This window comes from Leiobunum rupestre, chromosome 9 (genome assembly GCF_980474605.1).
Source record: "Leiobunum rupestre chromosome 9, qqLeiRupe1.1.hap1, whole genome shotgun sequence".
Classification (NCBI taxonomy): Eukaryota; Metazoa; Arthropoda; class Arachnida; order Opiliones; family Sclerosomatidae; genus Leiobunum; species Leiobunum rupestre.
This window is the reverse complement of record NC_143392.1, coordinates 25,493,081-25,506,711: the sequence shown is the minus strand read 5'-3', so window position 1 is coordinate 25,506,711 and position 13,631 is coordinate 25,493,081. Positions and strand designations below refer to the sequence as shown.

Here is a 13,631-nt window from a genome sequence, read left to right as displayed (position 1 = left end):
ATGTTACTTTACTCTCAATATGTGAATATGAAGCCTAACCCGTTGAAGTCTCCTCCATAAAAGAGTATCACGAGAAAACTGCAATCAGACGAACTTTCGCTATTAGGTACTTGAATGCATTCTTGCTTTTATTGGCCCCATAAAGGCCGCTACAGTAATTTGTATTATAATTTATGTATAATATAATTTTTAGTCCTTCTATTATTAATGTGAACTAATGTGAACTAGTCAATTAATTATTGCGTGTCACGAAACGTAGCGTGTTATTTTTTTATATACCGGCGTGTTATAATATGGCTGAATGTTTTATATCGTGGTATATATATATTTTGTAAACGTCAAATCCGTGGCCATATTCACTCAATATACACCGACATTGCAAATACCTTTGTCCTGCCCCTGATAAGTTTACGACCAATTTTGGCCACCATGTTGCTGGAACTGAATGTATAAAGTTGATATTGGTGTAGCTCTGGACATCCTAGGACTGTCCGACTATCTTCTGCCATATTAAACCTCCCCTAACGTAATTAGTCAAATCCGTGGCCATATTCACTCAATATACACCGACATTGCAAATACCTTTGTCCTGCCCCTGATAAGTTTACGACCAATTTTGGCCACCATGTTGCTGGAACTGAATGTATAAAGTTGATATTGGTGTAGCTCTGGACATCCTAGGACTGTCCGACTGTCTTCTGCCATATTAAACCTCCCCTACCGTAATTAGTCAAATCCGTGGCCATATTCACTCAATATACACCGACATTGCAAATACCTTTGTCCTGCCCCTGATAAGTTTACGACCAATTTTGGCCACCATGTTGCTGGAACTGAATGTATAAAGTTGATATTGGTGTAGCTCTGGACATCCTAGGACTGTCCGACTGTCTTCTGCCATATTAAACCTCCCCTAACGTCATTAGTACAGCGAAACGTATGATGACGCACTGTATATAATTTAAAGGCTCACAGAATCGTTTAAAATATTTCGCAACGAATTTCAGGTATCATTGCCGCTTTCCAAACCACGTGATACGTAGCCCAACTCTCAAACCACGAACGATCCTGTGGCTCTTTAATCAACTGCTTTGTTAAAGCACGGCCAACTTTGACACTCACGCGATAGCGGCCAACCCATTCGCCGAAATTCCATGAACGAGGTTTTCCCCGCTATAAGCCATGTTATAAACTATCGGCTTTCAGCGTCACACTCGTTTTTATATTGGCTTCAATGCAAAAACTATTCTAAAAATAATTTTCCGCTAGGGGCGCTCGACGCCGGGAGATATTTTTTTCGTAGGTTAACATAGAATTTCAACGAATGGGTTGGCCGCTATTGCGCGAGTGTCAAAGTTGGCCGTTGTTAAAGACCTTATAAACCTCGTCGACATAGAAGAAACAACCAGATTCAGTGGCGTAGCCAGAAATCCTTCAAGGGGGGGGGGTTCAAACTATATAAAATACCTAAGAGGGGTCGAGAACGGGGGGAAATTTTAGTACAGCCAAAGTTACAATCGAGAGGGGGGGATTGGACACGGAAACCCCCCCCCCTTGTCCAGGTTACAGTGATGGCGATAAATACCGATAAAACGCTGTTTTCAACTCAAATTTAAAAATAAGTACCTTTAAAAACTAACTAAGTGTTTATAGTAGTCAATTTCGCGTTCCGATTTAATAATTGGTCATTATTACGCCGAAATAAGCTTGAGTTTTCATTATGAACGCGTTTTAACTTTCATTAGGCCTTGGCTTCGAATAAAAAATTAGCTGACGAATGAGATTCCTCTCCTTCGTTAACGTACAGCGTCGAGCCCCCTTGCGGCGTAGTGTGATAATTTGTTTCAATGGTGTTAACGAGGGTTATAGGGTCTTCCACCGAAAATCGTATTTAGTCACGTTTCCCGTACATCGAAAACAAAATATCTTTACCAAACTGATTATTATTTAAATTTAATTAAGTTGTTTGTTGTTCATCACCCTCAACGCTGAAGCCGTCCACTAACCGAAACGCGCCTCAATTATTGTAAAACACCATCTATCGTCGGTGGCCAAAAATACAACTCCGTTACGAGAATATCTGTACAAACGAAAATAACTCGTCAGTCTTGCAAACTTGCAAAGCCTTGCATTTTTATATAATTATAAACCAAAATTGTATATTACTTAAGTTGTCAAGTACTTATATAAATATAGCTATATATCTCAATATACATGTAGATGGGAAATCCTATCAATAATATCTGCCTGAGCTTTTTGCAACTTGTTAATTTTTAAACGTTATTTACGAAAATACGGTAATAAAAGTAACGCTATTTTAAAGAAACGCCTAATGGAATGTGTTTTTTATGACTTCAACACACTATGCTCTTATCAAAAGTAAATGAGCATTTTACTACGGATGTTTACTCATACTCTACACATGCTCTACATAATGAAAAATTTATCACAGAATTCTTTTCATGGGAGTCACCTACTCTTATACGAAATGATTATACCAAAAGTTAATATAGGGGTACGTTCAGTAACGCTCATCAAAAACATCGCTGAGTAATCGATGCCATCATTTTGTTACTGTACGATTTTTCACGTTTCCGATTTGACGTCATGATAGGCATCCGATGCTCATCAAAAAAAACCATCTTGGCGAGAAGGTTTTTTTGATGACTTGACGTCAAACGCGTCGGTGTTAACATTTATAGCCGCGATCTTTAAAAACAGCGCTGACTAAAATAACACCGTTCAGTAACTTACTACGTCACTATGACGATGAGCGGTCATCAAGCAAACATCAAGTAAAAACTGATTTTTCCCAGATTCGCGTTACTGAACGTACCCTAAGTTGAGAAAGTGTTGGACTGACCGCGTATTCTAGCTTCCACTGTGGTTGATAATTACCATACGCAATTAGTGTGCTTTGATTAGATTTAATTCAAATTGCAAATATTTTAGTTTAAAATAGTAGAATATAATTTTGTAAACACTTAAAAGTTTAGTTTGAAACGCTTACAAGTATAGTTTGAGACGCATAACAGTTTAGTTTGAGACGCGTACCAGTTTAGTTTGAAACTTTTACAAGTTTATTTTGAAACGCTTACAAGTTTAGTTTGAAACGCGTACTAGTTTAGTTTGAAACGCTTTCAAGTTTAGTTTGAAACGCTTTCAAGTTTAGTTTGAAACGCGTACCAGTTTAGTTTGAAACGCGTACCAGTTTAGTTTGAAACGCTTTCAAGTTTAGTTTGAAACGCGTACAAGTTTAGTTTGAGACGCGTACCAGTTTAGTTTCAAAAAAGAAGGGAACTCCTTTTTACCGCGGCAGAGTACACGTTTTGATAAAATCCCTGTAAACCGGAATCGGAAGTGAAATCTTTAAAAATAATTTTGCCCCTATACTAGATAGTCGAGGTATCCAAATCAGAATTGAAGACTTTCTACCACTATTTACTTTTGGCAATACTAATCCTTGGGGTTTTTTTTTTTCTATTTTCTTGACGCGATTTCGGAACTTAAACCATTTAGCTTTTCGCCGAAAATGGCAATTTCCTATCAAAAAAGAGATAGAACTGGGAAATATTTTGAGAGGCCTAACTAAAAGGCCGGCGAAACTACACGAAAGTTCTATTAATAAACGTCAACATAGTTTATTGGTTGAAAGATTTTATTATCTAGGTTTTGTTTAAAGGCTAGGGCCGGTCTTTAGATAGAGAGTTATTTCCCCGAAGTTAGCCGAATAGGCCAATATAGACGTCACTTTTTCCCCCTGGTGATCCAATTAGCCAGCGCGTTGTCGGAAAGTTACGTACGAAAATATAGGCGCGCGCGCTGGAGGCTAGTTCGTTTGTCGCCGTATAGATGGAGCCAGGAGTTCCGCGAGCGACCAAATCCCCGAGCTCGGCGATTTCAAGCTCCGGGCCATTTTATGTTTGAGGCCACTAGTTCCCATGGAAACCAGCTAAATCGCTCCGGGATACGTATTCTCTTTGACGGGGAGTGGGGGTACGCGAAATATTCCCTGATAAACTACAAAACGCCCTTTTCTTCCATATAAAACCCGAGGTGGACTGCGCGTGTAGGAGTCCTAAAAATTCCCCACCTTAGGCTATCTTTTATATATTTTTGTACACGCGTATGCAAACTCGAACGAAAAGTTTTGGCTAGCTCATTGTTTTAGGGAAGTAAACTGTTTTCACGAAACCATACGCGTCGGTTTATGTTAAAACCGATAAACCCGTATAATATAAAAATACGCATTAATTCCATAATAATGATAGTGGTATGAGAGAGAGAGAGGAAAAAATTAAAACATTTTGCCAATGTATCTTCAGGGTATGGGGTTGGCATATGCTCCCTCTCGGGTAGGTCGGGGGCAAGGGGAGGAGGGTGGGTGTGGGGTGCAGGTTTTTAGGGAATCTTTGAAGAAGGGCCTGGCGGGCTTTTTAGACCTCTTTTTCGTTAAAATGCCCTGGGGTCATTTCGAATATATTTTCCCCCGAAAAAGTTCCGATATATATAGCGTTAATGTATGCTAGACTACGAGTCTAAGAGGCCTTTTTTATACCTCCAGCTTTATACTGGGATCTAAAACTTCAGAAATAAAATTCGCCCCGAGCTACGAATTGTTCGTTTGGTGCACGCGCCAGGCTTCTTTGCCTTCCCCCCTCTCCCTTTAAGTTTCCCTTCCCTCCCACCCATTGCAAACAGCGACGCCCCGCGGCCAATGGTGTCTCTACTTTTACCCTCGTGCTAAATTCTATTCCTCGACCTGTCCCCTTCCTCCCCCCCCCTTCAGTTCCTTTTGATTCAAATCCGAATAGTTCTCCCTCCCTCCCTCGTTTTCCTTTAAACTGGGCTCCCCTCTAAGCCTTTTCTGCATAAACGCGTGACTCCGAGCGTTCACACTCTGACATTTTATTTTATTTTTCGTCATACTTCCCGCCCCCTATTCTCTCTATCTCTTACGAAATTTTTATTCAATCAATTTCTCCTAAAAAGGTCGAACCTCTGTTGAAAGTGAAAGTAGACTTTTTTACTCCCCACTTTTGCGCTGACGGAGGTAGATTTCGAAGTATCTAAAATGAAATTATCTATAAACATTTAACGTTAATTTAGTTCTTCAATTTGCTAGAAACGCAGACTCCTAGACAGGTTAAGCCTGCACCAAAAAACGTGTTGGGGAGACCGTGTAGTGAAAACAGTCTACGCGCCATAAAGCTACGGCTTCATTCCTACACGTTCCCCTGACGCGTTTTCTAGCGCGGGCTCTGATTGTATATTATTGCGTCAATTTCATGCCGAGGGGGGGGAGTAAAAGATTTTGGTACAACGTTGTGATTTTCAGTGATGTCCAATGATATAGTTAAGTGGTTTATTATGATTACCTACAGTTTGCTACCACGTCGTTGCATATGGATATCTCTAATAATAATAATAATAATAATATAGTAATATCAACATAATAATCTTATGTTACTTACAAGAGCGATTTTACGGCTGGGCTAACCGAATTTTAAGGATCCCATTTTGCCTACTCGACGGGGTTTGGTGTTAAATGTAGCAATACCTAATTTTGTGTTAGACCTCGAGGGGAGGGGGAGATCGCACGCGAGGGATGGTAAAGTTTATAATTATTCTTAAGCACGTAAATTTCTTCTTAAGCACCTAAATTTCCTAATTATAGCATAAGTAATAAATTTGAGATTAGATTGACAACTTGACAATTCCTATTCTTTGAATACTAATTTTCGGACCGAACATTTTTTTCCGCACTAAATCTCTCGCCAAGCTCCAATTTGGACTTTCAGCCTAATTGAATAGTTATCGTCCCTGGCAGTAGCATATTTCGCCTTGACACATTTAGACACTAGGGGGCTCTGTGCTAAACTAAACCTAAATTGCACAATAGCTTTGAAAACCAGTTCAGTGATAATATTTTCTGATTGTCATACTATTTTATGTTACTTAAAGCTATAGTAATATTCGGTCTTTCAACGAATTTATTTATGGTCTTGGTCCAAGGAGTATTTATGTTTTAGTTTCCAAAACAACAATGTAATCTTCGCGGAGCCTTTGAACGAATAATTTCGTAATTCGTTTTCGTAGACTGAATTCCTAACGTTAACTTGTAAATCGAAATTGAGGCTAGTCGAACGGCAAGTACTTAGTGGGTTTGGTAAATTAGCGGAGTGCGAACGAATAGGATATTTTCGCCCGAAGGTATCGTCTCATTACAAGCAGAAAATAGTAGCCCTGTAGCCTCTCGTGGCGTCCCGCGGGCTTTTCGCAACTGCTGGCTGCCTGTATGGGTGCAGCTGGTAATTTAAATAACTCTCAACCAACCGAAAATCTTTAGGTATACGACGCTGAACGAGAGGGGAAAAAAAAGAATAAAAAATAAAATAATTTTTCAAGCGTTTTTTTTGTAAAATAGTAAAAATCGCCCCGGGACTACTTTTGCCCTAAGCCCGTCTTGAGATGATAAAAAGTGTATAAAAAATCTGCTAGTATGTAGTTGGGGAAGGCGGTGTAAACGCCCAGCGCTATTTTCTCCCCCACCTTCGTCTTTCCCTCGCTGGATAGTGGTGCTCGAAGGTGAGCGGGGGGTACCGTTTGCGCGGTTAAAAGGAGTGAGCCCCGGGGCGTCGGGAGAGAGCCTGCCACGCGCTCGCTTCCCCGCGAGAGAGACGCGGCGCGGCGTCGAAACCCCGTCAGCACGCGCTGCCCCGACGCGCGAGCGCCGCGTTTCCCCCTGCCGGACGGCCCGGGAATTAAAGAAGGATAATTTCAGCTCCATCCACCCTCCTCGATTCAACGCCGATTCGCCGATTCTCCAGACTCAGATGGCCACATCGGCGAGAGGGTCCTCGGCGGAATTGTCGCCGGGCAGTTTGTCCTCCGTTTCCGGTTCTCGTCCGGCCAGCGCCGCGGCCAGTCCCGCCAACAACGACCAACCCACTCTCTACGCGGGACGTTTCAACATTGCCAGGTAAAGATTTTACTATCTCTCTCTGTGAAACATTCTTATTTCTAACCACCAGATTTGTCAACTGGGAAGATGTTGTTATTGTGGTAGGCTTAGGTTTGATAATAGGTTTTTTTATTAGGCTTCAATTTCGTTTAGGGTAGTTCGTTAACGCTCATTTTATGTAACTAAATATTGGCTTTTCACTGTCCGTTAGTTGATAGTTTAGAATCGCGTGGTATGTATACGTTGACATGTTTTCTAAAATAACATAATCTTGTTTACGTAATATTTGGAATAAATTATTTCGTGATTTATGGGTTTAATCTCCCGGAACTTCCAACGTTACATACTTTGATATTTCCTACATTTAGATTACCATCGAAAACATTAATTAGAATAAAAGTTTTTAAACTTAATTTTCTTACTAATTTGGTTTCTTTTTTAAAAATTAATACCTTAAATTCGTGTTTTCTACGATTTTAGACGAAATCAAAATTTCGTCTACTACCAAAATAGGTCAAAACCCCTGTAGAAGTGCTCTAGCCGCATTCTCATCGGTAATGCGGGGAAGTCAACATTTTAGAAAACGTTGCTTGTACACAGTACATGACACTCCTTTAAAAATGCTCTTCATTCAAATTGTATTTATTCTATTTTCAGAAATGTTAATCAATTTATAATCTTACAGAAGGAAATATATTTATATATTTATACGATTAAATTAAGGGTTTGCTTCATTTTAGATAAATAAATGCTGAACCTCAATTGACATGACCTTTTACCTCGCCTTTTATGACCTTATACGAACATAACTACGTATACTTCGAGGTTATTCCTGTGAATCGACTCTTTCGATTCTGATTGTTTGAAAACCAGTCATTTTAAGAGCCGTTTGTTTCGGGTTTCAAACGCGCTTTTAATTTAAAATAACTTTTTTGTTGAAAGAATGGAAATGTGTTTAAATGAAAATAATTCATCGAGGCGAAGAGGGGGGTAGCAAAGCTGTGGGGTGGGGGGAAGTCGGCTTTCTGGCAAAAATTTCGAAATGAAAAAAGTTATTTCTGATGTATATTTAAGAATGCAAACTAATTCTTATCCCCGGGGCAGGAATTCTTGCGCATTGCGAGTCTAGACGCCCTAGGGTCATAGACGGGGCTTCTCTCTCTCTCGAAAAGTTCTCGGTAAGCCCGCCAGGGGGCCTCGTCGTCGCGTAGAGAGCGGAGGCGGGGAATGGACTTCTCTCTCTCTCTTTGTACATATCTCGACGCTGCCGCTTTTGCAGGACTATCCGTGTCCCGCGGCGGAATCAGGCGCGGCGTGTGCTAGTCACGTGAGAGCCCGAGGCCTCCGAGATGCTCCCGTCACCGCAGAATTTTGGATTCCATCGACGTCGAGTTCGAACCGGACTCTTTTCTCGTCGACACGGGCCGAATAAAAGCGAAACGCGACGTGGAGGATCGCGTGGGAACGCGTCCCCGGCTGGCTCGAGGCGCCTTCGCGAGGGGCGACCCGCAGTTAGGCCCGGGCTTCCGAGGAAAAGGACTCTACGCGTTATTACGCGCTGGTTCCGCCAGAACGCCACGAGGGATTTGGCGCTAAACTTTCGTAGCGCCCCAGAGTGCATTCCCGTCGTCATGGCAACGCCCGGGGTATATTCTCCTTTTCCAAAAGCCAGCCACTCTTACGCGTCCCCCGAAAACGCGTCCCCGTCCGAATAGACGCGCTACGTAATAAAGTAACGTCGTCCAAGTATTATAGATACCTTTAGGTATTTCTCGATATATTTTCCGCGAAACTCGACCGAGAACCCCCACAGGAGACGAGGGAGAAGAGGTAAACAAACGCGCCCTAGGAACAATCTGGCGGTTTTTCTAAGCCGGCTCCTATTAGGGGGAAAGACAGGATCCACTCTTTTCACCAGCTTCGGCTATATTTAGAATGTTAATTCGTTTGATATAAAATTGGCTGGAGGGGAAAAAGCGGGGTGGGACATCCGTTTCCATATCGATACTGATCCTCGTCGAATTTTTCCTTTGGGCAGTTTAGCGGAGCGTTCATGGTTGGGCCAAGATCACAAACCCCTGATGCGTCCGGACTCCCCCATTTCTTACGCCAATAGCGCCAATAACCACATCGCCGTCATGGCAGCGCATTCCACCGGGAGCGCGTCCTCCTCTCCTTGCGGGGTCCCGGCTTCGTCCTCCCACAATCCCTCGCCAGTTACCTCAGCCACGCCGACGCAAGCCTCCCATCACAAGATATCGGGCATTCCTTGCGTGGCGGCTGCCTCGCGGTACACGGCTCCTGTTCACATAGACGTCGGTGGCACCATATACACTTCCTCGTTGGAGACGCTAACCAAGTACTTACATCTTTCTAACCATTCGTTAAATCACGGAGAAAGTGTTAGGAGTCGCACTGTGATAGTATTTCGAAGTGCCACTGTGATGCGAGTTGGAGAATGGGGATGACAAAAGCGGGGTGTAATCAAAGACACTGTTCCGCTAACGCTATCTCTCTTTGACGTCATCACAAAAATAACGAAACTGGTGCTTACCCTCTTTATTGTCAGCCCCCTTTTATAAGGAACTTTTTCCGCTAGTGGAGTGACCGAGCTAGAGGTTGTCTAAGCCTTGGACTAATTAATATTGGGACGTTTCGTTGCCACTAAATTTATTTAGCAAGCGACCAAAACTCTTCTTGATATTTATCTATCGGGAAAAATAGGCGTAACATTGACTACCCAAGAAGCGGCCATGTTTAAAAAAACAGTAGACGCAAATTCTAATTTTAAAATATGGCCGTTCCGCACATGCGCAGTTTGAGTTACGCGTTTATTAGTTCTGAGAGGGATCGGAAGAAGTGGGTTTTACGTTTAAGGGAAGCCAAAACATCTTTGTATTCATTAGTCCAAGTCTAACCAGATTTCGTTCCCAGACTACACAATGAGGGAAATTTTTAAGAGCAGCCACCGATTAGGTGGTTTAAGCTAATTCCACCAATGGGAAAGTGGGTGAGAGGTGATGGCCCTTTCACCTTCTTTTCTATTGGGCAATGAAAAAGCGTGACCTTTTATCCGCTTTCCCATTGGTGGGAATAGTTTAAACCCCCTAGTACTTAGTGGCTCAGTCTAATCGGTGGCTGCTCATAAAATTTCCCATAGTTTATTCCATCGGTAATCTTGACGTCGCTGTCTGCTTACAGGACCTCTAGCTCGGTCACGCCACTAGTGGCGAAAGTCTCTTCTGGCATTGTTGTCCAACGCGACTCCTAACTTTTTTCCAAGATGAAACTACTCTGGTGAATTAAATTCCTAATTGTTTCTTCAATCGCAACAGACATCCGGAATCGAGGCTGGCGAAAATGTTTAACGGTAGCATACCCATTGTTTTGGATAGCCTCAAGCAGCATTACTTCATCGACAGGGATGGCAAAATGTTCAGGCACGTCCTGAATTTCCTCAGGACGGGTATCGTGGCCATTCCCGAAGAGTTTCCCGAGCTGGAAATACTATGGGAAGAAGCCAAATTCTACAGCATCGCCGATATGCTGAGGTGCTTTTTTTGGTTATTTTTTGGACCCTTGCAATTAGTTTTAAATTAAATGTTTAATGACAATATTTAGAAATTCATAAACGCTACAATTAAACAATATTTAAACATTCATACATATTAATAAAAAAAATTTTAATAATAATAATCGACTAGGATAATACCCAAGGTACCACCTTAGTCCTAAGTGAGCTAGCAAAATATGGTGTTTAAAACTAAAAATTTGAATTTCTATGCTTCTTGTAGTTATTTCCTTTAGACTTTTAAGGAATTTAAAAGTTCACTCCCAAAAGTAAAAAATGTAGGCCTCCTTGCTAGAATTTATGGGCCCCTTTAAAATGTCAAGGTAAACGATAGCATACTTTACCTACCATCTGGCTGCGCCATTGATAGAACAATTCACGTGGGGGGAAAAGTACAAGGTACCGTTGGAGATACGATTTTAATGCATTTTCTTAATACTATTCAAAGTTTTACATCTATTTATTTAAAAAACCCTTAAAATTAACAATATTTTTATGGTAAAATTATAAATAAAAATTCAAAAATTTAAAACAGATTTTTGCGTCTCATAACTAAAATTCTAGCGAATTAAAAAATTGACACCCTATGGCATTACCGCCTGTAAATCAATCTTGAGGTGGAAACTAGTAGAACTTGACGAGCAATATCTTTCGTCTTTAGGCAACTAGAAGTGATATTATTAGCCAGGAGAAAGAGAGACATGATGAAGAATCGATTAGGTTTGAAAAGCGTCCACAGATCCGCCGGAAACTGCAAAAGGAGAGCGATTGGATCCTCGTCAGCGACAATCCCAATGAGGCGAGCGAACGTAGATGAGGTACGTTAAAACTACTACACCTTCGGGCTTTTGTCGAGGAGGTTAAGTCGATTGTATCTCTGTCGGGGTAGGATGACGGCGACACGGATAGCGAAGATATGTCGGGGATGGATCATCGGAACAGTCAAGAGCAGAACCAGAATCGTTCCGGCCGAGAAACGTCGGTCGGTGGAAGGGATTTCGAATGTCTGGCGCTGCACGTCAGTCCTGAACTAGGGGAACGTATCGTCATCAGCGGCGAGAGAGCCTTGGTCGAAGAAGTCTTTCCCGAAATCAGTCAACCCTTGATGGACGCCCGGAGTGGAGTGGCGTGGAATCAACAGGATTCCAAACACGTGTTGAGGTAAATTTCGGCCCTCCGTTACCAAGAATGTATTTATTTGCACTGAGGGAGAATGACTATGATTTTTAGCGATACTTCCAATCTCCCTCTAGCCCCTTCCCCCTAAACAAAATCAAATCAGCCGACGCGATTAAAGTTCACGCTGGTGAAGTTTTCCCTTCCCTCCTCTAGTGCCGGCCGGAAAATCGTCTTAATATAGTCATTTTCTCCAAATATAAATAAATACGTTTTGCCGTAACTAAATGAGCTGATCCCACCATAGGTTGTTTAAAAATATACTAGAGTTTTATCCTACTATAAATTCCTGTCATAGCAGACGAAATTTTATAATTATACTACCGCCATCTCTAGGCTTCTTCAAGTCTTAAATTGAGTGTATAAAATAGCTGTCTGCTTATTCTAATATCTATACAACAGCTAAAAGTTTCAGTCGATAAATATTTAATTCCTAAAGTTGTCTGCTATTGCTTCACGCTATATCGTTAACAGGTATTAAAGCAGTTGGCACTATTTTTAGAAGCTCGAACCCTATTTGACCGACGAAAGTTTCTAAAATTCCGCAAGCTTTGCTGATTAATAGTTCAGCAATGAATCTACAGATGGCACCACGTTTGTGGCTATTCGCTATGACAGGGCGGGATGGACTTATTATGTTGAATCATTTAAGACTAAGCTTCCTTTTTACGTTTCGAAATGTAGGTTTCCGTTGAATGGCTATTGCAAAGTGAGTTCTCTTCAAAGTATCGGACGACTCTTGAACGCCGGCTTCAGGATAGCCGCTAGCAATGGCGGCGGGGTCGAAGGTCAACAGTTTAGCGAATACCTTTTCGTTCGGAGAACCCATCCGACGTGATCACCATCCGATATTGACGCGTTCTCGAAGGACTGTAAAATAATTATATATCGAGCTTAACAAATTTCAAAATCTTATCCCCAATGGCCGACCTGAAGTGTATTCATATTCCTAGCCGAAGCTAAATGATTATTGGAAATCTTTCGAATTTCACTGCCCTCCCGTGAACCCCGTCACTCGGGTCCCTATTGCCCACAAAGAAACAACTTCAAATGACTGGTGACTCGCTGTTAGATCACCGTGTTTATGTAAGGCGTAGCTTAAACTGAAATCAGAGTCCACTACCTCCAAGATTCATCTGGTGCTACGTACCCCAAAATCATAATTCATTGTATATCATTTTCACGAGGAAATTATATATGTATACACTTGGAATGTTTAAGGTAGACTAGAAAAGGGCGTGGTTTACAGCGGGTACTTTGCTAAGCTAAACTCAGTACATAATCGACATTAAGCCTGGTCTCGAATAGAAGGTTTACTTTCCTTATGTGTTCATTTTACGCGGAACTAGATCAGTTTAAGCCCCACCCGTTTTTCGAGCCGCTTTCACATCACAGTGCAAATGGATCCTTGCTTTCACATCACAGTGCAAATGGATCCTTAGACAGTCCAAGTGTATTCTTATTTAATTTACTGATTTAACTCGAGATCTAAGTGCTATTCCTTTGACGATAATGCCGTCCTATTGTACAAATTAGTAGGCCTAGGGGGTTCTCTTTTTAGTAAATAAGTTATCATTGTTTGAGCCTATTTTGAAATTTCTCGAGAAAAACTAACTTTCTGGGAATTTGGTTTAGGCTGCTTTTTGTTTAAATTTGATTATTAACCCACCGTAAATTTCGAACTTGTGCCATAATTGATATAAATAGTCTAAATAATATTATACGTTTTTTGTTATGCAGATTATTGATGAATTTCGGGAGAAAAATTAAAAAAACTGTAAATAATACTTCTATTTTGTCTTAATTCAATTTACAAGCATTCATGGAGGAAAAACAAGAAGCGTGGGGGGAAATGTATAGAAAGGGAGATGTCAGTTTACTGTAGTAAACCTTTTATTTACTTAGGTGCGATGCCGCCAT

The 13,631-nt window shown here is 41.3% G+C and overlaps 1 protein-coding gene across 4 annotated transcripts; it reads left to right on the top strand.

Annotated features, from left to right (window-relative positions):
* The first annotated feature begins 5,013 nt into the window (after window positions 1-5,013).
* Window positions 5,014-13,498, top strand: twz (BTB/POZ domain-containing protein twz). Of its 4 annotated transcripts, none has more exons than XM_090159131.1 (7): window positions 5,014-5,065; window positions 6,774-6,982; window positions 9,003-9,323; window positions 10,300-10,515; window positions 11,197-11,353; window positions 11,425-11,696; window positions 12,396-13,498. In XM_090159131.1, the coding sequence occupies exons 2-7, from the start codon at window positions 6,837-6,839 to the stop codon at window positions 12,547-12,549; spliced, it is 1,266 nt and encodes a 421-aa protein (XP_090015257.1). In that variant the 5' UTR covers window positions 5,014-5,065; window positions 6,774-6,836; the 3' UTR covers window positions 12,550-13,498. The 4 variants fall into 4 exon arrangements, 2 of the variants coding, with proteins under 2 accessions (XP_090015257.1, XP_090015258.1); XR_016474017.1 differs by lacking the exon at window positions 5,014-5,065 and having other exon boundaries at window positions 6,675-6,982; window positions 12,396-13,079; window positions 13,137-13,498; XR_016474018.1 differs by lacking the exon at window positions 5,014-5,065 and having other exon boundaries at window positions 6,675-6,982; window positions 12,396-13,105; window positions 13,164-13,498.
* Window positions 13,499-13,631: the final 133 nt, after the last annotated feature.

What these genes read in the sequence shown, in the direction of transcription:
- twz (XM_090159131.1), top strand. Translation starts at nt 6,837, where the DNA reads ATGGCCACATCGGCGAGAGGGTCCTCGGCGGAATTGTCGCCGGGCAGT. An exon ending in GGACGTTTCAACATTGCCAG is followed by an intron (nt 6,983 to 9,002) that starts GTAAAGATTTTA and finishes TCCTTTGGGCAG; the next exon opens with TTTAGCGGAGCGTTCATGGT. An exon ending in TCGTTGGAGACGCTAACCAA is followed by an intron (nt 9,324 to 10,299) that starts GTACTTACATCT and finishes CAATCGCAACAG; the next exon opens with ACATCCGGAATCGAGGCTGG.